The 23835-nt window shown below is 49.7% G+C and overlaps 1 protein-coding gene across 1 annotated transcript in view; it reads right to left on the bottom strand.

Annotated features, from left to right (window-relative positions):
• Positions 1-15396, bottom strand: part of LOC149341831 (uncharacterized) — a 178186-nt gene extending 162790 nt beyond the window's left edge. The window contains exon 1 of the mRNA XM_089544061.1: positions 15116-15396. Within this exon, the coding sequence (XP_089400187.1) occupies positions 15116-15180 (65 nt within the window). The 5' untranslated portion in view covers positions 15181-15396. The remainder of the gene's footprint in view (positions 1-15115) is intronic.
• Between the last annotated feature and the right edge of the window lie 8439 nt (positions 15397-23835).

The following is a 23835-nucleotide window of genomic DNA, read 5'->3' as shown; positions in this document are numbered from 1 at the left end:
GAAGGCGGGGCGTCGTGATCGACAAGAAAGGAGAAAGTGGCGCATTTCTGTGCGTTCGGGGTCATCGGCGCCCCCGCGGTCTTTTTGGCAGCGAGCGAGCCGAAAGGAGCGGCGGCGCGGAATACCAGCAGCCAGGGACGTTGATCGCCGAGAAAGAGGGAGAGAGAGAGAAAACAAAAGCATGGCTAGAAAAGATTGACTGGAACAAGGGTCTGTTGCTGCTTATAAATGTGAAGCAAGTCTGGTTTGCTTCATGGAGTTTAACGCCCCAAAGCAACTCAGGCTATGAGGGACGCCGTAGTGGAGGGCTGCGAAAAATTTCGACCACCTAGCGTTTTTTGACGTGCACTGATATCGCACAGTACACGGACCTCAAGAATTTCGCTTATACCGAAATGTGACCGCCCGCGACCGGGATCGAACCCGCTTCTTTCGGGTCAGCAGTCGAGCACCATAACCACTGATCCGCCGCAGCGACTCAACAAACAAGAGTGCTGATAAATATGCAGCGCACCCAGCGAAATACTGGCCGACCGTCTTCGGAGAGCAATCCTTGTTGCACACTACACAAGATGGCTGACAATCGGGCCGCGTGCTACGTTTGCCTTCTCTTGGAATCCACTCCGTTAAGGACCAGCGGTTATCTTGCCTTCACATTACATGCCCTGCCCAAGCCCATTTTTTCCTCTTGATTTCAACTAAGATATCACTAACTCGCGTTTGTTCCCTCACCCACTCCGCCCTCTTCCGATCTCTTAACGTTACACCTATCATTTTTCTTTATTGGTTTATTGGGATTTAACGTCACAAAGCGACTCAGGCTATGAGGGACGCCGTCGTGAAGGGCTCCGGAAATTTCGACCACCTGGGGTTCTTTAACGTGCACTGACATCGCACAGTACACGGACCTCGAGAATTTCGCTTTCATCGAAATTCGGCCGCCGCGGCCGGGAAACTATACGATAAAGCAGAACGAAGCACAGAAAGCGAGGAGAGTCGAGAAGCCCGTCCTTTGTCTTCGTCCTAGCCAAATTCAGGATCTAGAATAATAATTTAGTTCGTTGCCTTCTTTGTTACACTCTAAAGTTGCGAAATCGACTATGAAGCCCATACAGGCGTCACATCCGTCCTGTTCGTGCATGTAAAGAAACTGCCATTTTTGAAAAAAAGTTCGAGTGCTTTCTTGCCCGTGAAAGGTGGTTCGTAAAAGGCGTATGTTCATCTCTGCATCCGAACGGATCAGGAGCATAGATGTGGCTTATAAACTTAGGTCCTTATATAGACAGGAGATGAATGATAGTGATCGCTTCATAGGAGAACGCCGCTTATTAAGAAGAAGCCGTAGGAAACACTTTTCCGCTGTAAATGTGCAAAAACAGGAGCGAAATTCGTGATGACTATGGCCTCTGTTTCTTTTTTTTTTCTTTTTTTCTTGTGCAGAAGTAATGCACACAGCTTTGAGACCTAGTGCTTCAGCGTTTCAGTTCTTCATATGACATTTCCTTAGTTACCCGCCGCGGTCCACGGCCTATATTCGCTATGGCGTGCGGCTGCTGAGTCCAACCAAGGTCGCGGGGTCGAATCCCGGCTCAGGTGTCCGCATTTCGATTAAGGCGAAATGCAAAACGCCCTTGTGCCGCGCGGTATGAGTGTCTGTTAGGTACTCCTGCTGGTCGGAATTAACCCGGAGCCCTCTGCTACGGCGTCTCTTACAGCCCCTGAGCAGCTTCGAACATCAAACCCTACACAGCATAACAATACCATACCATACCATACCATACCATACCATACCATACCATACCATACCATACCATACCATACCATACCACGCGATAGCATACCATACAATAAATACCATGTCATGCCATACCACGCCGTGCCGTCATGCCATACCATAATGCCGCTCCATGACATGGCAGGACTAGTATTGGCCTAATTCAGAAGGCCGCAGCAATGGGCCTAATTCATAAGAATAAATATTCTTTGCATTGTTTCACTATCTATGTACGATTCTTTTCGATTGCCAGGTGGAACGAAGTATCAGTCTGTTTCATAAATAGCAGTCAACGCTGCCAAGGCTAGCCCGACTGTTCGCGCAGGCTAAGCCCGTGCTCGAAAAGTAGTTCGGCAACCAACGAAATCAAACAGAGGAATATTTCGTTTCGACGACAAAATATGCGAAATATGCCATATTGTCGTCCTGCCATTCATCGAAACTTCGAGAAGTAAGAATGACATGCGGCAGTATGACACACGTCTGGTAGGATGAATCGCTCGACTCCATCCGCGCCCAAAAATTAGCTCACGTTCAGTGAAAATTATATCCAAAGGGCCCTAACACTGATCGCCTCAAAACTTCGACCATGATTTTCAATGCTGGCTCTTTGTTCTATACCGCTCCTTGTTTTCGTCCAGACACCCATCGAGGCTTCTAGGGGAACGATTGATACGTGGTGGAGTTTTGCGGGCGCACTACTTCAGAAACCTCCACCGCGTTGAATGCTGCGTATGAAATGGAGATTTTTTTACAGTAGAAGACAAAAGTAAAGTGGTAGACTTCGTGTCATTTTTCATAGCCTCCCAAAGAAGAAAATATTCAAGATAAGCATTCGGTGATTCATCAGTTTCTGTTCACCAGCGTTTCAGATCCCGAAATACAATCCACATTCGCAAAATAACACCTAAGCTAAAAGAGAAGTAGTCCCGTGTTACGTATGTCGTGAAGGATCACGGCTGAGATCGAGTCGCGCACCACGACTGATGCAAGAAGTGGTTGTCCCCGCGCTGACGACCCATTCGTCATGAAGGCTTTACCAAGGTAGATGTACTATGGTAGCGTAGGCTCCATAGAAGCCCATACGTTCAAAACATGGCGGCTTGTGGTGTGCAGCCAGCGCCGTCTTCGAAATGCGTGGACAACTAAAAACTGATGTCATAATTAAAACAAAAACGCGACGTCAAAGTCACGTGTTTTAGTGACGTCATATATGTGACGTCAGCGTCAGGTGCTGCTTGGCGGGAAAAATAAACTGCTGAACGCCGCGACGCTTCAGCGCGACACCCGACACGAAAACGAAGAAAGAAGACACGAGTGCCGACCACCAACGCTATTTTTAGGTACTCAGTTCTCGTTGTGCCTTTTTCCTTCGTCCTCACCTCAGGTGTCGCGCTGAATGACGCAGGTGTCGCGCTGAAGCGATGAAATGTGACGCCGCCAGACAGGTTATCGCTCGCACATCGTGCAACCGCACACCTCTTTTTTGCGTACGGGGGCGCCATGGCCACAGACGATGCCCTTTGGGGGCAAAAGCGACAGAACCGCACCCAACGGAACGAAACTAAACAGAAGCGCTGGCAAAAGGCAAAAGCGGAAACTGTACACGAACGATGCACACCAAGAACTCGAGCAACAAGCAACGAGGAAAAAGTAGGGCTAGCAGAATCGAGTTTCAAACAAAAGCAAGCAGAATGGTCAAAAGATATGACCAGGGTATTTCATCAGAGCACCGTCAACCTTGGCATCGTCCCGCTGCCATTGCCGCTACTCTGAGCGAACGCTGTCATAAATTTTTACTAAGCAAGCGCTATACTTTCTAACAAAATGCACACAACTAAAATATTTTAAAAAGGAATCACTGCAATTGTTTTTGAATGCTTTTGAAACACAAAATATATCCTAATTATTTTCCTCTTCTAGTTGTTTGTCCACTCATTTCATTTTGGCGCTTTAGTTCCACCCATAATTTGATGTCGCTAGCACTTGGTTCTGGACCGCATTCGGGCTCCGGCTTCGCGACCTATTTCAATAGACCTTGGCTTTACTGCGACTCGGTCACGCGAGAACTGCTTCGAAGGGGCGGGCGCCGCCCGGTTCATTTCACTCGCGCGTCGGGAGCGGCAAGGCCGAGTGTCATGTCGTGGCCCGAGGGTTGCACATGCCGGCGGTTCCGATTGAGTCTCCACTGGCAAGGCATGCATACAGGAAGCGACGGCAGCGCTTGGCGACCAACAGATAGGTGGGTAGGCAAAGCGAGAGACAGCCAGGTTTTTTTCTGGGCGTCGAAACTCGCCCAAAATGGAAGCAGGGCAGAGCTTGCTCGCGAGTGCCGCCTCCCTTTGCCAGCACACACAGGCGCGCGATCTGCCGCAACCACATATGCTGGCCGGGTGGTTAAACTGCAACCGTGTCAGGAGATGCGCGCGCTCCGCGGCCATTGATCCAGATTGCGGCCGGAGCGTCCTTACTCATCATCAGCGGTAGCAGCAGCAGCAGCAGAATCGGCGGTGGCGATGGCCGCAGAAAACGAGGAAACAATTTGGACCACCGCTCGCGTTTCTGACTGAACTGGCGAGGCGTGTCAACGCAGCGCAAACACCGCTGGAAGCTTAAAGGCAAGAATGAAAAAAAAAAATTGAGGCCGAAATAAAAGACTAAATAGAAGTTGGCGCGCTACACGAGGCGGGCCCCGCCCTGAACGCGCGCAGACTGATTGCTTTCACGGTTCGCGCAGCGGCGTTCCGCAGCGCATTGTGCGAGCTCGTGCGCATTCCCCTCCTCCTCCTCTCGTCATCCAGGGGGGCCCCCGTCACTTCGGCTACAAGCGCGCCAAGCAGGCCTGAGCGCCCGGAGCGACGTCTATACGATATACACGGGCTCAGGAGACGGGCTGCTGCTGTGTACACAAGTGACGCCCCCCCCCCCCCCCCTCCCCCCTTACCTTTTCCGTTGAGCTCCATCCATTATGGTCGCGGGAAGGTGCCCTGCATCCATCCGCGCCTACATCGACCGACAGTTGAAAGTGTGACGCCGCGATAAGCCTTCACCTCCCCACTTCACTCTTTTCGATTGCTCGGAATGCCATTCCCTTTAATCGGTTAACTGCTAGACGCACAAGGCGCGCCATTTGCATGCCTGCCGATGGCGCGCTGAGCGCAAATTTTCACAACGGCGGCACTGTTCTCGAAGGACAGTACATGTAGTACGTTGCTGCCGTGAAACGCAATCCTAGACCTAAAACGAAACGAGGGATGGAAAGAGCAAAAGTACAAACAATTTAAAGAGAATCTTGATTGATTACAAACAAGGACAAGCACAAAGGCGCAAGCCGCGTGGGAGACGCTTCCTTGGCGCTTCCACTATGTTTTCGGAGGGTGGAAAGACAGGGCAGGGGGGGGGGGGGGGGGGCTTCAGCACCAGGTTAGACCCTCATGAACGAAAATGTTAACTTCGCAACAACACGTTGCTTTCCATAAGCAAATACTGTGCCCCTTCAGTACTGTTTATCTGCCACCATATCCTTGCGTTCTATGAGCGAGAAAAATCAGCACCTATGTGCCAACGAAAGTTTGTCTTGCATGAGAAAACACGCCGCCCGCGGACACCTTGTTCACCGCGGGCTTGCGTTCGATGAGGGAACATATCAGCACCTGCGTGCCAACGAATGTTTGCCTTCCATGAGCGAACACGTTGTCATTCCAACCACATATACGTGCCACCGCAGGCTTGCCTTCCATCAGCGAACACGTTTTCGTTCCAGCAGTGAATAAGTCCCACCCCAGGTTTGCCATTCATGAGCGTGCACGTCGTCATTCCAACAGCATAGATGTTCTACCGCAGGCTTGCCTTCCATTAGTTAACACATTATCATTACAACCGAACATACGTGAAACCGCAGGCTAGCCTTCCATGCGCGTGCACGTTTTCGTTCCAGCAGCGTATAAGTGCCACCGCAGGGTTGCCACCCATGAGCCAGCACGTAGTCATTCCAGCAGCGTATAAGTGCCACTGCAGACTTGCCTTCCATGAGCAAGCAAGTTGTCCTTCCAACAGCATATACGTGCCACCGCAAACTTGCCTTCCATGACCGAGCACGCTGATTCCAACAGCATAAACATGCCAGCGCAGGCTTGCCCTCCATGAGCGAGCACGTTGCCATTCGAACAGCATAAACGTGCCACCGTAGGCTTGCCCTCCAAGAGCGAGAACGTTGTCATTCGAACAGCATAAACGTGCCACCGTAGGCTTGCCCTCCATGACCGAGCACGTTGTCATTCCAACAGCATATACGTGCCATTGCACGTTTACCTTCCATGAGCAAGCACGTTTTCATTCTAATAGCATATACGTGCCACCGCAGGCTTGCCTTCCATTAGTGAGCTCGTTGTCATTCCAACAGCATAAACCTGCCACTGCAGGCTTGCCATCCATGAGCGAATATGTTGTCATTCCAACAGCATATACGTGCCACCGCAAACTTGCCTTCCATTAGCGAGCACGTTGTCATTCTAACAGCATATACATTCCACTGCAAACTTGTCTGCCATGAGCGAGCACGTAATTCCAACAACGTACACGTGCCACCGTAGGCTTGCCCTCCATGAGCCAGCACGTTGTCATTCGAACAGCATAAACGTGCCACCGTAGGCTTGCCCTCCATGAGCGAGCACGTTGTCATTCGAACAGCATAAACGTGCCACCGTAGGCTTGCCCTCCATGACCAAGCACGTTGTCATTCCAACAGCATATACGTGCCATCGCACGTTTGCCTTCCATGAGCGAGCACGTTGCCATTCGAACAGCATAAACGTGCCACCGTAGGTTTGCCCTCCATGAGCGAGCACGTTGTCATTCGAACAGCATACACGTGCCACCGCAGGCTGGCCTTCCATAAGCGAGCACGTTGCCTTTCCAACAGCATACACGTGCCACTAAAGGCTTGCCATCCATGAACGAGCACGTTGTCATTCCAGCAGCATAAACGTGCCACCGCAGGCTGGTATTCCATGAGCGAGCACGTTGCCATTCGAACAGCATAAACGTACCACCGTAGGCTTGCCATCCATGACCGAGCACGTTGTCATTCCAATAGCATATACGTGCCATCGCACGTTTGCCTTCCATGAGGAAGCACGTTTTCATTCTAATAGCATAAACGTGCCACCGTAGGCTTGCCCTCCATGAGCGAGCACGTCATTCCAACAACGTATACGTGCCACCGCAGGCTAGCCTTCCATGACCGAGCACGTTGTCATTCCAACAGCATATACCTGCCATCGCACGCTTGCCTTCCATGAGCAAGCACGTTGTCATTCCAGCAGCATATATGTGTCACTGCAGGCTTCCCTGCCGATAAACAAAGACGTCGTTTTCCAACAGCATGTATGTGCCAGCCAAGGGTTGCCCTCCATGAACAAACACGTAGTCTTACCAACGCTGTCATTCCAACAGCATATACGTGCCATCGCATGTTAATGAGTACTAGCTCCTATGTTGTTCTTTCAACAGCTGTTTGCCACCGCGGGCTAGTAAGGAAGCACACTTTGTCTTTTAAATAGCATCTTCATGCCACCGCAGGCTTAACTGCCTTCCATAACGTAGCCAATATGTGCGTTTCAAAGCCGAAAGTTTGGCAAGTTGGGTAACGTTCTTGATGTAACAATAGCGCAGAAGGAACACAAGGGAAGAAAGGAAACGACGCAGATAAGCTTTTCCCCTTCAACATTTCCAAAAGAGATTTCTGGCTGGATGTCTGGGTCGCATAAAACTGGTATTCCAGAGAACCCGGATAATAATTTTTAAATATAGGCTTTTTGAGTTATGAAGACGGCTTGTGCAGCTGAATAATAGGAGTGTCGGCAGACATAAGAAAACAGGTGAATAAAGTTAACTTGTTAGGGGTTGACTAATTTCTTATAATTAACTTTTGAACTGTCGCAGTTAGGCGACTGGTTGCAATTAGGGATTTGTAGCCGGTAGTTAGTAACAGCCATATCAGTTTTTAGAACTCCGAAAACGTGATTACTGTAGGCGCTGTGGCCCAACTACTTTTGGCCTCATCGTGCCAAAATACATACGCTTTTCAAAAGCATGCAGGCAAAGCAACCCCTCCAGTGCACGTAACTAGTCAAAATGGTCAAATTTTGTCTAGCCACAGCGTCGAGGATAATCGCGTTTTCGAAATTTAAAAAAGTGAAATGCCTGCTACTAACGACCGGCTACAAATCTCTGACTGCAATCAGCTATCTAACTGTAATAGTCAGAAAGTTAATTATCAGAAATTAGTTAACCAGCTAACTAGTTAGCCTTATTTACATGTATTCTGATGTCCGTCTACATTAGTATTATACTGCAGCAGGAGCCTCCTTCATAACTCAAAAAGCCTATTTTAAAGAATTAGTGGCCGGCTTCCTTAAAACACCTGGTATATATTTATGTACGCTTATGGGGCATTTTTAATGCGACACTAAAGGGTTACGCTAAGTAAGGCTAACGATAAGTAAGGCTAGACTGATACGGTAGGCTTACCTGACGGCAAATATTTCATTTCTATCAAAAACGACGCTTTTATAAGCAAGAAAATTGCGTAAAAGCGAAGTAAACGTGGCGCCGTCACTGAAAGATTCGTGCAGCGGCGACGAGTGACGTATTCATGAACGAACGCTATTTCGCCGTCCGAATGGGCAGTTGCCGTTGGTATACGAGGAAAGCAGCGCTGCGATCATAGTCGACAGTGCGAAGGGTTTCGTAATTAACACATCGGAAATTAGACCTGGAGAGAAAAGTTAATCGCAAACTCGAGCGCTGAAGTTTTCGCCTCGTATTTTGTGCACGTGGGCTGCGTGTATACAGCTGTTGTACGCAGCATGTTCAGAACCGCAAAAACAACGGCATTCACGCTGAGGGTTCGCGCTATGCGGCCAGCGAAGCGGTTTCATTCTCACTTTATCCGACGGAATTGGCTGCTTTGTGCAGGCTGCGGTCGTTAGGATACTTAAAAGCGTTTGTTTGTTCATTTTCACTGAGCGCTCATGCAGACACGCGCATGCATGCACGTCGTCAACGTGTGAAGGCGCTCTCCGAGCGCGTGGTACTCCATGTTTTCTGCGCAGTCGAAAGAAGAATATGCTTTTAGATGTGCTGAAAAATATCTGAGCAGAGCAGTACCACATGCCTGCACCATCACCTTTCCTTTGACTCATTAAAAGAAAAAGGTTGCTCAGCGCGGGTCATCATGCACGCAGTACGTGAGGTGCCGACACGCAAGGCAGGGAATTCGTGAGAAAAACGTTCAACCAGCTGATGCGTGTTCATAAAGATTATACGTGCATTCCGTGCCGACAGCTACAGCCGGCAGTCGGCAGACTACAGCAGGGCGCAACGTATACCCTGATTCGTTTCCCCTTATAGCCCACAGGAAGCAATTCACCAACGTAGAAATCGCAACGACCACAGCAGAGCTAATCACAAGGGTTGGCTGCGATCATACTTGCTGCGTAGTTAGTCAACAAACACGCGATAATCGACCGCATAGTATAGAATACGTTAGAGTGCGACTGCTGCTCACCATGGAAATAGAAACAATCCCCATCGAAATCGACAGCGGACCTTGCTGCCGTGACCACTGATCTGTTGACTTTCTCGGTTTCCTTCAGTAGGGCTAGTTCTTGGGCTAGTTGGTATGCTTGATTTAAATTCATAGTTTTTCAGCGCAACGGCACACGGCCAAAGAAGAGAAGAAGGAAGAGAAGAAGGACGAACACAGCGCCTTTGGCCTTTGGTCTGGCCTTTGGAAGCAGCGCCTCTGATTGGTCGGATTGTCGCTCGTAAGTAAGTTCATTTTTCGCAGGCGCGTTGAATGCCGAATGCCTTCGGGACATTCATTTGAGTTTTTTTTTTCAGCAACGCGGCTACCTTTTCGAATAGACAAAAACATCTATAATGTTCTCGAGGAACAGTATGCCCTTCTTGCCTAATTTGATATTGCCCTTTAGTGTCCCTTTAATAAGGTGCGTGGATGCAGAGTCCAGAGGTCTTAAATTTTTTGCACGATTCGTCTTGAGTCCTTCAAGACGAGGGCTATCAGTTTCAAAAAATACTCTGGCCTGATACAAACATTTAGAGAAACGTCATTGTGTCCGTTTGAAGAATGATTTAAGCAAGCGATTTTCACTAAGTGTATCCAATTATTCACCAGACCTAGAGACGCGGATATAGCAGGTCGCAATGAACTAGCAGCGGATATAATTCCACGAGGTCGGCTCCCCTGATAACTGGCGCGAAAAATACAAAAAAAGAAACTTAAAAGACCGAGTCACACAGCCAGGCGTTAGTGTCGCAGAGCCACGTATCAGTGCCCAAGTCCAGGATTTTAGTTCGTAAAAATAAAAGGAAATAGTCATAACAGATGATAAGCTCGGGCCAGATCACCGTTATCTTTTGTGCTTCTCGTCCTGTCGCGCATGGCTCTCCACCAAGCTCTTCTTTCATTTTTTAGACTATATGTGCTCATGCACTTTTGTTTCCAGACCCGGATGTCTGACGGGCAGTTTCTTCCTGCAGTGGCCGCTCAAAACTGTTCGCAGAAGAGGGGGGCGTGGGCTGGCAGAAACTATTTCGGGCCGGCTACAGAGGCCCGCGCAGCCAGCCATTCTTTTGTCAGAAGACAGTCCGAGCCTTCCGTGGGTCCGGACAGAGAAACAGTGGAAGAAGCAGACAGCAGCAGCGGTGCCCATCTCTACGTTGGCCCGCTGCTCCCGGAGCGCCTCGTCGAAGAATAAGAAGAGTCCGCACCAGCATTCGAGCAGCAAAACTAGCCCTCCAATGAGCCCGGAACGAGAGGTTTCACAACTTCTCCGGTTTCTCCCTTCTTCGGTTCGTGTGGGTTTTACGAGGAGAGTTCTTCGGGGGAGCTCGAGCGACGCTCGACAACAAAGAAATGATGCACGGCCTCATCCTTCGCTGTTGACAGGACGAAGGAGAAAGAAAGCGAGCGAGAGAGCATCTCGGGGCGCCGTAACGCGATTACAAAAGGGGCGCTCTGCCGTCGACGAGGGGTGTATAACGGGACGGGGCCCGGCGGAGCGCGCGCGTGTGGGTTCTGCCCTTGAATGCGCAGGGATGGGCGTGCCTCTGCTGCCCGGCGCCGACCACGCGGGGCGAACGCTTGTTTCTAGTCCGGAACGACGTTTCCAGCAGCAGGAGGAGGGAACTAGAGAAAGAGACAAAGAGAAAATGAAGAAAGGAAACCATTGCGCAGGAAAAGGTTCGAGCGCAGAATGCGAAATGACGACGACGCTCCGCGCACGACCATTCCTGAGCGCTGCTTCGGAACGCCGTGCATGCCACGTTGGAGGAGCTCTGGTCGTTGTTGTTCGCGCATACGGCTCTCTCTCCCTCCATTATTCTACGCGAAGACTCCTCCTCCTTCACCGCCGCGTTTTTGGGAGAGGGCTGAATATAGCCCTCCCGAAAGAGTGGTATGCGGAAACAGCGGGGCATACGTAAAATCAAAATGATTCCGCCGGCAGAGAGACTGCACTTTTCATTGGGACGAAGGCGACCTGAACTTTCGTTCCTCTGGTTCGTTTGTCATCCTCCTCTATTTTTTTCCTTCCAACTTTGTGTAAAGTAATTTTTTGCTCGTATTCAAATTCTGAAATAGTCGTGCATCTTTTTATGCATGCTCTCGGATATACCTTGGGGGCAGCGAGGAAGTAGAGAGCACAACGCGCCTCGGTTCCCGTGGACGGAACTATGAACTTGAGACGCAGTCGGCTAATGGCTGCATGCGCCGTTAGGACGGGGCGAACGGAGCGACGGGGTCATGCGAAGGCATTCGCATGCAGCGTCCACGGCGACTCTGTTCATTCCCGAGACTCCTTGGGGCCCGGAATATTCGTGGCTCGCTCCTTGATCTGGTAAGGCTACAGGTACGGCGATGACTTGAGCTCCATATGTTTTTTTTTTGTCTTCATATACTGTGGAGCAACGCCAACCAACCCTCTTCTTCAGGATGCATTATTAACTCGGCTATTGCTTGGAAGCGCAGCTCGTCCTCTAGTCGCCGAAAGTAGAAACTCATAGACGGATGCTTTTGATCTCATGAAGTTATTTCTTATACCTACCACTGGGATATGCCGGTGAAAAAAAAAAAGAAAGACCTTCTGTATGGCCGGTGCACTCATTAAACTATTTATGCTCAGTGGTATGGGCCAAACTCCCGCAAGTTGGTTCTTCGGCGCATTAGAGCGCCAACAAAAGAACTATTACTCTCGCTCAGGCAGCTTTGTCAGCGTTCAGAAAGCAATTGTTCTGCTGAGGCCCTCGTTAGTCGCACTGGCATTCGCGCCATGAGAATCGCGCGCAGGCCAGGAACCCTGACCGCGCGTGACGCGACGCCCGCTTAATAACAAGGTAGTACCTGCGCAAAGCACCTCGCGCTATGCTTGTCGCGCGGAAAAGCTGGTGTTACCCGTTTCCTGTTGTACCGCTCTGTTAGTAATCTGTGGAGGTGTAATTTTCTGCCCAATGCCGACGGTCACTACATTCACAGCGTTCATGCAGACTAAGAGCAGTGACGGTGTATGTACAAGCACGTCAGACAACTTTTTTGACAGCACTTTGGCGTTCCAGACTTCGCCAAGGCCGTTTTCTCTGTCTGAGCCGTAGACGAAAAAAAAAAAAAAGGAAACGCACCGCAAATGTAACCGATGCGTACATACAGCGTGCGACCCAAAACGCAAAAAAACAAAAACGAAAACACATTGCTTCGCGTGTGCAGTTCTACTGCCAGACCACATCCTGCGCGCTGTAGCGGAGATTGCTGAATTCAGAACAAAAACAACGCGTTGCCTTGTTGCAGAAAACCGCAACTTCGCGGTGACACCTTATGTGTACAAGGTATCACATAGCCTGAAAAGAATTGCAGGAAAAGCCAGTGTCAGAGTCATCTTTTATGCCCCTAACAAACTGTAGCGCTTGTGTAAAACCGTCAATCGTGAAGGACCTCCACCTTCGAATGTGAAAAAAAATCACGAATCACCCTATGTGCAGTGCCGTAAAAATGTTGTCTATAAGATAGAGCTATCCTGCGGGCGTTGTTATATTGGTCAAACAGGGCGTTGCTTCAATGATCGCTTAATTCAGCATAAACGCTCCCTAAAATCACCCCCCAAAAGCAATTCGGCTCTACTTTGGCTTTCTTGTAAATGCACTCCTTTTTTCAGCCGTGCTGCAATACTGTATAAACATAAGGACCAACGTACGCGGGAAATCGTGGAAGCTCGTTTAATTCACCGGGAACTTGACAATTACGTCAGCAAACCTTCCCTTGCGCTAACAGAAAAAGAAATTGACTATCTTAACAGTTAAGTATGCTAAGTGTAGGGTGGGATTGTGCGCTTGTTGTTGTGTGTTTTTTGACAATCATCACTGATTCTGTTCTATATGATGATTGTGCTCCTTTTCGCCCATTTATTGCGTGCAAGCAATAAAGCCTTTTAGTCGCAAGTCAGCGCTGTGTTTGTCTCTTTCTTAGTCCCGTCCTTCGTGCGCTGTGCCTTCAGTTTGAACAATGTACCAACTAGCCCAGACCTTACTGCAATGCAGTTCTACTGCGCGGGAGTCCCTGCCTATTTTCGACACGCCTCGCACTCATAGAGAACATTAGTATAAATCCATTTATTTAATAAAGCAACAGGCACCTTATTTCATAATCCAAGACTGTTTGCACTTTGTAGCGCCATTGGAGAATTGCACCATGCTGCTTCAGGCTCTTCTTTTACGCCTCCACTTTCATCCCCATCCTAATAACTATCACTGGCCGAATAATCTTCATTCTGCCTAGTGGAGGAACGGAATCAAAACAGCGTTTCAGCAGTGATTACATTCCAACCAATAGTACACACATAACAACCACATTATGCATGCAATGCATTCCTTCTGCTTTGCTCACTTTCCACAGCCCAACCGAAACACTAAATCGCGCGTCGTGAGCAAATGAAGCAGTTCGCATTTTCTCCCGACAACCAGCACATGAGAAGGCGTCAGCTCTCGATGACAGAACGGACCATCGGATCGCTGTACTTGGTCAGCCATGTTAGTCCGCGTTGCTGCCCCATCGCAGTCTGGTTCGTGAATGTCGACCTCAAAAGAAGGGGCGAAAATCGCAAGTCGGTTCCGATTAGCGCACGTCCTGCAGAGTAAAAAGGCCGAGCGTGACGTATATTTTACGACAGGGTCGTTTCAGACAACTGCTCAACGACCGGAGTGTCCAGTAGCGCTGATATCTATAACGTTACGCAGATGCCACTTGCACATTTTTAGGGTGCGGCTGTCGTGCATGCCGTGTGGGCGTCCTAACGTTTTCACTTATATACGCTTTCGCCTAATTTACACTGCTGCTGGAAACATGGTTCCGAGAGATTACGCCTCAGTTTCCAAGTAGGCACAATTGAACAGGGCACCATTGTCGCCAAAACAATGGGTTCACCGCATTAAAACACTTTATCACGTAGATTTCGCCTGCTTCCTGCGCTTTCACGTCGTTTTTTTCTATACGCTGTTTTTTTGTTGTTTTTTTTTCACCCGTAAGTTCCTCACGCGCATTGTGCAATGCACACAAAGAAAAGTCGTGTGCTAGGATGCACCGAGCTGTTGGGCGTATGAAAGTCACACGCGTTTATTCGATGCAGACGAATGCGCGAGCAGCTTTAAACAGGCAGAACCAAGGCCGCAACTATTTGTCATGCATTAGCTTGTCGTTGCGTTGGATACACCACCCGAAGTTGCTGTCTTGAATGATGGAGACGGGTTGTTTTCCCATACTGCACTTACGCGCTAGACACACCGACACGCATGGGAAGCACGGAATGGTCAGTGCATCATTCGCGTGCTTTCGCGTGCCCACTGCTCGGGACAGGACGTCCTGCAGCGAGAAACAACGTGGTGACGAAACCGCGGCAGCACACGCCGGACAGTCAGGTAAGAGCGAATAGTGCCTCCGCGAATTTGTGCCTTTGGATGGTTATGAAACACCGCTTGCAACACGCGCGCTTTCGGCCTAGGTATGCGAGGCTGTTACCTGAACTGAAAAGAAAACTTCCTGTTATTCGCGAGCTAGCCTCCCAAGTGCATACGGTTTTGTTTTGCTTTCCACAGCGCGAGGACGTGGCGTTGCAAAGTGACGGCGCGGTAACGAAAGCAGGCGACGCTGCAGCGGCGAAGGCGACCACTGTATATCGCAGCAAGTGTGAATGATGCCCCGGCGACCCCCCGATAGCGCGTGCCCGGCGAGAACCGCTCTGGTCGAAGGACGAATCGGTTGTTTCCACTTACCCGCACGCAATGCACGCCGGTGCCGGCGTCCTCGGTCGCACGTGGCCGAAGCACACGTTGCCCATTGTTGTTGCGCTGCTGCTGCTGCTGCTGCTGCACTGGCAGCGCGGTGGCCGAGGGGTCGAGCTGAGAACGAGGAGCGACCCCGACGACCTTCGGCAGCTACGACGATGAAGCTCGCTCGGGTCGACTTCAACGAGCCCGCGGTTCGAGCACTCTGGTCTTAAAAAAGAAACTGTACAAAAACATAGCACTCCACTAGCCGCAGCACACACGTTACCCCATTTCCCAAAGGATTCTGTCCCGACAAAGTTCCTAATATCTCTCTGCTCCGAAGTATCGCGCCACCATTTAGTGAAAACTACAACCCCAGAAAGGCAGACGTTAGGCGCACAGGAAACTGCACGTAATCACCCTCTCGCGTCTGATATGTCCGCAGATCTGGGCTCGAACCGCGGGCGCTGTAGTTGACACAAACGGGACTGGTTTCACACACACTGTGACTGAGTGGCAGAGACGGCGGTGTCTCTCACGCAATTCGCTGAAATGCGACACCGGCCGGTGCAGTGCAGGCGACCCGCTCGTCAACACCGCAGAACGAGCGCACTTGTTGTCACGGCGTGACAGACGACCAGACCACAACAACCCGGTCTCACCTCCCCAACTCGCGCAAGCAGCAGCAGCAACGACGACACGGAAGCGAACACGCGTTCTCTCTTTTTCCCAGCTTCACACAGCGGCGAAGCACACCATGACAGCGTTGAAGACTGTATACGACGGCGCTGGCGAAGGACGGCACTTCAACACACAAGACGCGAACTTCCCGGCCACATCAGCGTCAGTGACAAGAACCTTGGCCCACAGCCGATAGCGAGCGGCGGCGTTGCGTCACGTAGCGCTGTAAATGAGAGACGACGAATGGGGACCGGGAGCTCAGTGTCTGGGGCAGCAGCCAAAGTGTCGTATGCTCTTTTGAATGATGCACAGGTGTTGGGAAGCCCGCACCGATTTGCGCCGCACAATAAAAAGCCTCCAGCAAAACGCTCGAACTGTCGACTTCGGTGCTTTCAGAACGATGTGTAATCGGAGACGGTGCTACGTCGTTGATACGAAGGTTTCGACGCGCACAGAGTGGATGGAAGGTTCCTCCCCTGTGTTTCTGCCGGGATGACCTCACCCAACACAAGGCACGGCCCGAGCTAAGACGCCGTAGCCGCGCCACTGCCTTCGCCGCTGTTCAGCGCCAAAGTTACATGGCTAAATGAAGAAGATGGTGACACGGATGCGGCCGCTGCTTCACACACACATCGTTTCAGTGCCGTCGAACACCGGAACCTGCACCGACACCAAGCGAGAAGTCAAACCGGGCATCCAGTTCCGTCGCTTCTTGACGCGAACGCCATGTCGACGAGGTTTTTAGAGAGGCTAGCAGCGCCGGCACAAGGATCGAATAACCGGACACAGAACACCACACCACATCGCAAGAGCAGCAGAAATGGCCGCTGATCGAACAGAGAACACGAGACACAGATGCAAGTTGGCCGCTGTCCAACGCAAAACACTAGCACACCAACGCCGGGCCGTCGGTCTCGACACGTGATGCACGACACGCTGGAGCACAACAGCGGCTTTCACTGCTCCCGCATAGACGTCGCCGCCGCAGCCGGTGGCAGAGAATAATCACACACACAACAGCCTGGGCCGCGGTGCAGCGAGCGCCGTACTGCGCGCGGCATGTGCACGCGCTCGTGCCAGCCGCCGAGGCCCGACCCGAGCGTAGCAGCTGAGGGAGGAGAGGACGGCCGCGCGGCAGCACCGGTGCGGGTGGTTCTGGCGCGGCCGCCGCCAGAGCCAGGCTCTGCCAGGCTCTGCGACCGGCACGCGTTGTCCCGTTGGCGGCGGCGGCGGGGCCGATGAGGAGAGAGGGGGACGAGCGCGTTCCAAGCGCTGCCACACTCGACGCCGAGCTTCGCCTTCGCGCCCTCGCGTTCGCGCGGCGGCGATTTTGCCTTCCTCGCTCTCCTCCATCTTCTCCCAGCTCGCGCCGGAGGCATTCGACGGCAGGGCGGTGCGCTGCCCTGGGCTTTCCGGAAATAATGCGCAGTAATAACGAGTGAGGACGAAACGTTCGAAATGTGTGCCTGTGGGCGGTTAAAAAGAGACTCCGCACATGCGAGGCCTGCGTGGACTAGTGTATGTAGGCCAAAAAAGGGTTTCTTTTTCTGGTACGGGTTGGTGAAAGGGGCGAGGAAATGGCTGGTCTACCGGTGGGGAGGGTGCACTTCTTCCGTTTTTTGTTCACGTTGGAATGCGGTGCTTGAGGGCGGGAATCAATATTAGGACGATCGGTGCCGTAGTAACGCAGCTCAGGGCTGCTTTTGCGAAGGTGCCCTTTTCCTTTTTTGGCCCCCGCATCGGTTCAGATTTCTCTCCTTGTGGAGCAAGACTTTCTCGCGTTATCTACGAACGAAGCATTCCGAGGTCATTCAGCTCGCTTTACCTGCGACGGTAACTGGCGCGGCCGGCGTACGGCTTACTGTGCACTGTGAAGACTTTCTTCCGTTAAAGTTGAATTCGACTGGTAAGGTTAGGGATCCCTGCTCTTTTGAAGCTTATCCGCAAATTATGACTTTCGTTAACCTTTTTCGGGCCAGATTTTTCCCCTGTACGAACAGGGCGCAGGGGACGCTCGGCCGCTGAAGTTCGGTCGAAGGTTTACGTCGTCTATATGAACTCCTATACTGGTCATTCAGATAACGCGTTTGTATTTGCGATTGCATCTCAAAAAGGAAACATGGTCGCACTTTCTTCGCTTTTCATGTCCTCGTCGCTTCTAATTTCACAACTGAAGGAGAGAGTATCTGACTGATCTATTTCGCCAGTAGAGATCTGTGGTTCCGAAACTTACTATTAGTGATTTACTGATAATGAAATAAAAAACAGAAAGAAAAGATGTTGCTAGCCGAGGCATCTGCTATCGAAGCCTGAAGCACCTGAGTTGCAGCTAGTGGAAGCAGAAGGTAAAGGGAGGAGAAAAAAAAGAGGGGAGGGGAAAAAGAGGTGAGCGATAGCAAGAAAGGACAGGTGGTGCTGTACACAACATTAAAAAAATATACATGGGGGCCAAAACTCAAACGCTAACGAGAAGGCTAGGAATCATGTTAAGAGCGGCACAACAAGCGAATGAGCGGGCTTAAGAATTTGGTAAAATAACGTTGCCGGAAAGCACGGGGAACTGGAGGTCATTGTGAGAGACATCTGTCCTGCACTGAACTCAAATCGAATGCTGATGACGACGCGTGCAACGATGATGATGTTTCCATAGCAAGAGATATAGCGTCTGTTTCATGGAAGCTCATTGTGACTATTGCGGTGCCACACGAATTTATTATCAGGGCGCCAAAAAACAGTATACTACGAAGCACCGTACGAAGGCTTGACATGAAGCCCTATACAGCAACACCGAGATATCACACGGTCACAAGTAGTCGCATAAACAGAAGCGAAAGAAGTGTCCTAAATTTTGGATGAACGTGCCTCCCTTGCCTAAATCTACACACTTCGACTATTTCAAGACGAACACCAACTTCAGTAGAAAGAAGGGGGGGGGGGGGGGGGGGGGGGGGGGAATTATAGTTGCTCAATACATTTAGTCCAGTGCTGCAGCAGCAAGTATGTATATACCACTCTTCGCCAGCCCGTTATCGGCGTGCTGCGCTGGAGCGGTAGCCGGGCGTGTTGGATGCCTTTCGATGGAGTAAGCCAGCACTTTCGAAACTCACTACATAGGTTTCGGGGCAGTTGTTGTGAGGTATTGGCCTTCTAGGTCGCGTGTGACAGCAAAGTGAATGGCAACAGCTTACTAATTGCAACTGTTACACTGTAAAATATGTGAAGCTAACCACGGAGAAACAAGCACGACGCCCATGACGCGAAAGAACAGCGCCCAATCATTTAGCGTGAGCAAAAGCTGATTCTTCTTGTCCATCCTAACCTGGGGCCGATGTTTCTGAGTGCGAGCGACGGGACGGAGCAGGTCAAGAGGATACGGAGAAGGAGCGAAGCTATAGTATGCACAATCTGCCGAGTGGTCGTCAACGAACCTGCTTCCGAGATCGAGTGCTTGGATTGAGTGGAGCCAGTAGTCGTCTCAAAGTCCCACTGGTTCTGATGCGAGGTCGCTGAAGAAGGGCATCCGCACATTTTTACAAGGCCCCACCGCATTCGGCCACTGGCAGGCCCGACTGTTACCGCGAAGCAGTTGCAGATCGCGCACCTCGGTCCACAATTTCTATGACTGCTGTGATCAGTGGTGGCTTGCACGCGACCAGGCAAACAAAAGAACAGCGCACACCTAACCGCGGCAGAACAATTTCAGCCAGCCATTAACAGAGGCAAGGTGGCAGTCAGGTCTAAATTCAATCCATTCTTTAACGGCTGATAGGGAAGACCTTGAATTTTAGAAGTTTTTTTTTCTCCCTTTATGGTGGTGGGGAAACGTCTGGTCGTCCTTAGGAAATCAAGAGAAACATCAAACTTGCAGTCAGGCCGGCTGCAGGATGAGGTCGCCCTGCCAAGCGGTCCTAAAATTTCGGACACAAGTTCACTCAGTATAGTCTGTAATTTTGATGTGCAGCCTCGTTGCCGTTGGCTGCGGCCATACTAAATTGCGATTAAATCTATGCGGAGATTAAGACTGTCGCTCTAATTGGTTTCAAGGAGGTCGGCTCTTGCTGCACTCATTAAAATCTGTAAACTCCTCCAAAAGAATCATTAAGAACGAAGACATTGTGATTTCTGCGCGCTGTTTGCTGCGGCATACGCCATTATTTGTGCGGAACAGCAAAAACCTATGCCCTTTGTGGTATCGATGGGGCAGAAAATTTTTGCGAGCCTTAAAGCACGCTACATTTTATTTAGGCGTGTGAAAAGAAGATGCTGGCATCTTTTTTTGAGGTCGGCTACTTTTTTCTAGTTCGTGCTCGTGATGTTTTTTTTTTTCGTTCTTTTGTTTTGTGTATGATTCGCCTTCCCGAAGCATACACAAAAAAAGGACGGTGTGAGGAGTACAACCGCAAAAGGAATAGATTCACCCCGTTCAGTCCTTCCGCACACAGCCACACATAACACGCAGAACCCGCCGCAGATCCAGATGTACCGTGTACTAAATAGCCGCTGCTTGCTCGTTTAAAACTTTGCTGTGTTGGCTATACGTTCGAATCGTGCGCTGCTAACTGCGGCACGAACTGATTTTCCTCCGTTCGCTCCACTGGCTTTGCAAATACAGCCTGATGTCCGTGCTGCCAGCTCAGAGAGGAAAAGGGTTATCTCGTCTCTTCTAGGCATGCTTCCCCCCCCCCCCCAAAAAAAAATGAAAATAAAAAATTGCTTTCGAGGAAATGAAAGGCGTAGTAATTGTTTCACTTTTCGGTGGACACTTCAACAGCACAGTGAGGGAAGGGAGGAACGAGGAAGTGAAAGAAGGTGGAAAGAAGTGTCGTAATTAAGGGCTCGAGAATAATTTCCACCACCTCGGGATCTTTCCCGTACATTGACATCGCACAGCACACGGGCGCCGTTTGCTTTTCGTCTCCATCGAAACGCGGCCGGGTTTGAACCCGGGAACTCCGGCTCAGTAGCCGTGCGTCCTAACCACTGAGCCACCACTGCGGGTTCCTTAATGGTAGCATCAGCTGCTTTTTTATTTCTTTTTTATGCCACTGTGAGATAGACAGTCATGGGCAGTATCGAAGATACATGTATCTTCGATACTATCTTTCGATACATTTCGTATATCAGTGTTAGGAATCGCGTGTTGAAAACTAGAGTATCGGAGTATCGGTATCGAAAATACATTTTTAGTGTATCGTGTATTTTACGATACTCGATACAAAACAAACAAAAAGCTGTAAAAAGCCCTCGCTCAGGCGGCAGTACAAGACGGGCGGCAGCACCTTCGCTGCTATTTAGCCAACTCCCAAGCTTCCACTTCTGGATCGGCGTTTCCGCGCCGTCAGACTGTCCGCCGTCCCATTTCAGTGCGACTGCTCGCACGTGTTCCTAGTTTGCGGTATACGCCAGTAGCCCTCGCCGCGTTACCGTGCGGATAAGCAGCAGCTATGGCTGACGAACTTCGGTGTGCCATCTTGGATGGAAAATATGTCACTGTCACGTCATCTAATGAGGACAAAGTCAAGGCCATGTGTTCATTTTACAAAACAACAATCAGCGGTGCCTACTCCTCGACTTCGAATTTCAAGCTTCACCTTAAGGTACGTAAACTTTCATAGAAGAGGGCAAATACGGGCTGGTTGGTACAGCGCTGGTGTTTTGTCCTTCTCTTGTGTCTCGTCTTTGATTGCGCTGTTTTTCCAATTTGTAAAACTTTCATAGGTTTACTGTCTTTAACGCCTTAATATTTGAGATTTTAACTGTCACTTACGGGATGAAACTAGGCGCTGGACATTTCGGCTAAGCTAAAAAAGAAAGGATAAAACTAGGTCACATTACGTTGTTTGACATTTTGTTTTAGCCTGATGAGGTCGCTATTCTTTTCACGCAGATACAACTTGCTGGCAGTTAAGTACGAGTTCAACTTGAGTCAAAGCTGGCTATCACGTAAACAAGCCTGGCGCGGGATCAAAGTTCCATATTAACTAAGCAAGGACGCCCCGGGCATAATACGACGGTGTCTGTTGGATAAGGCGCAGCTGTGAGTTTTGGGGTACTGCTCCAATATCTTATTCGCCCCTGCTGACCAGCCGCCATTATCTCCTATCCGCTTTCTATCTGTAGGCAGATCGATGCCCCTTTGCGAGCAACCAAATTATAAGAGGTATCGTTTCATTTCTCCGTGTGCATCCCCTGGAGCTGCAAAGTTTCGAAGTGTACAAAGAAGGCTGAAAAAAAAAAACACAACCAAAACAACAGCATTTGAAGAGACAAGCGGTATACATACTTAGCAGCGCAAAAAAACGAGGACTAAAGCGAACGAGGAGACACAACACAAGCGCAGACTATCACCTGAATTTTTTATTCACGAAAGGGAAGCTTTTAAAGGCGTTAGAAAATACAAAATTGAAACACAACAACCACTACCGCGCGTGCAAGGAAAGCATGACATATCATTCCTGCGTGAAAACGAACATAACAACAGGATAACAAGTGTAATCACATCAAGCCAACCCCCCGTACTGTCTGCTCATACTCAAGAACCTGCGCAGAAAAGGAACCTCCTTATCCGGCTGGTATAACCAGCCGTAGCTCTCAGGAGGCGTTAGTGGAGCTTCAGTTTCTCAATTATTTACAAGATCCTCGAGTTGATGTGGCTATGCTTCATTATTATCCACTGATAAGAGGCGCCTTCGTCAAGTATAATACTGCGACGTGCTCGTCTGCTCCTGGCTTTTTTCATTTTCCTCCCTTATAGCGCGCCCACATCGCGGGGCTCTCTCGGACCGGCGATTCGAGCAAATGTTCTTACTTAAGACCTTCAAGTAAACGTAACGAATACTTTTTGCCTAATAAAAACGTTCAGCCATTTTACTTGTTGTTTTCATTCTAACTTTTCAAGAAAGTTTTCAGCTTCAGAAGTTTGTCATCGCAGTACTGGCAAACTAACTGTTCGGTTCCCAAGCGCATGGAGCTTGCATCATTTAGTTTCATCAAAGGCACAGGCCATTGGGTAAGTACTCTATAGTATCGAACCGAAAACAGCAAACGTTTCAGGTTTATTCATATAGCCAAGTGCTCACAGATTGGTTCGTATGAGGAACTTTGTTTGGGTTAAATGATTTTTCGCTAGGCTGCTTACGGAAGCGATCGCTTCAACATTAATTTGGACTAAAGCCATATATAAGTTCTAACAAGGCCAACTGCGCAGACAGCGGAGCTTCAACAGATCCATGCGGTCGGATTCGTTTACAAGTCCTTTCAGGAAAAGTGCTCTATAGAAATACACTAAAGGTTACAGAAACTGCGCGTACATTTCCTAAGTTCGCCAATTATATTACCGGCATTATTATACAGTGATTTCAGTTATTTAAACTTTGTTAGTCGTAATATAACCTGTACTACATTTGATTTTTTAGTGATGTATCGAAGTATCGACGATACAGTATCGAGTATCTGTATCGAAAATCGATTTCGGTTCTGTATCTTGTATCGGTATCGCCGATACAATTTTCAAAGGTATCGAGTATCGTATCGAAGATACTATTTTGAAGTATCTTCCCCAGCCCTGGAGATAGAACCCAAGCCACGGCGGCCCTATTCCGGAGGAAATGAAAGGAAGAAAGTGCCCTCGTGGTCTGCGCTGTCAGTGCACATTAAAGATCCGAAGAGGGTCGAAATCAATCCGCTGTCTGCCCTACCGGGACTCTCTGCCTTCATTCTTTCATTCCCGCTTCATCCATTCCCTCACGGCGCGGTTTGGGTGTGCATCCAGAGCAGGATAGTTACTGCGCATTTCCTTTCCGAATGACCACTTTTCATAATTATTTCACTTTTATCATGCCTGCTATAGCCCGCTTAGTCGGCTACAGTCACGGCTATAACTGTGAAATATGAGTGATATGCACGCACAATACAGACATAAGCACAAAAAATACGAACAGAGGTACAATCGCCTCCAAAATTTTGCGGAACATGGGAGTCTTGATGAAAAAAAATGATGGTCGATTTGCGTAGTTGGACCATATGCGAATTAGGTGCGCTAGCAG

This window comes from Amblyomma mixtum, chromosome 5 (genome assembly GCF_055824585.1).
Source record: "Amblyomma mixtum isolate Tamu chromosome 5, ASM5582458v1, whole genome shotgun sequence".
Lineage (NCBI taxonomy): Eukaryota > Metazoa > Arthropoda > Arachnida > Ixodida > Ixodidae > Amblyomma > Amblyomma mixtum.
Note: the sequence above shows the minus strand (reverse complement) of the source record. Positions and strands in the feature narration are given on the sequence as shown.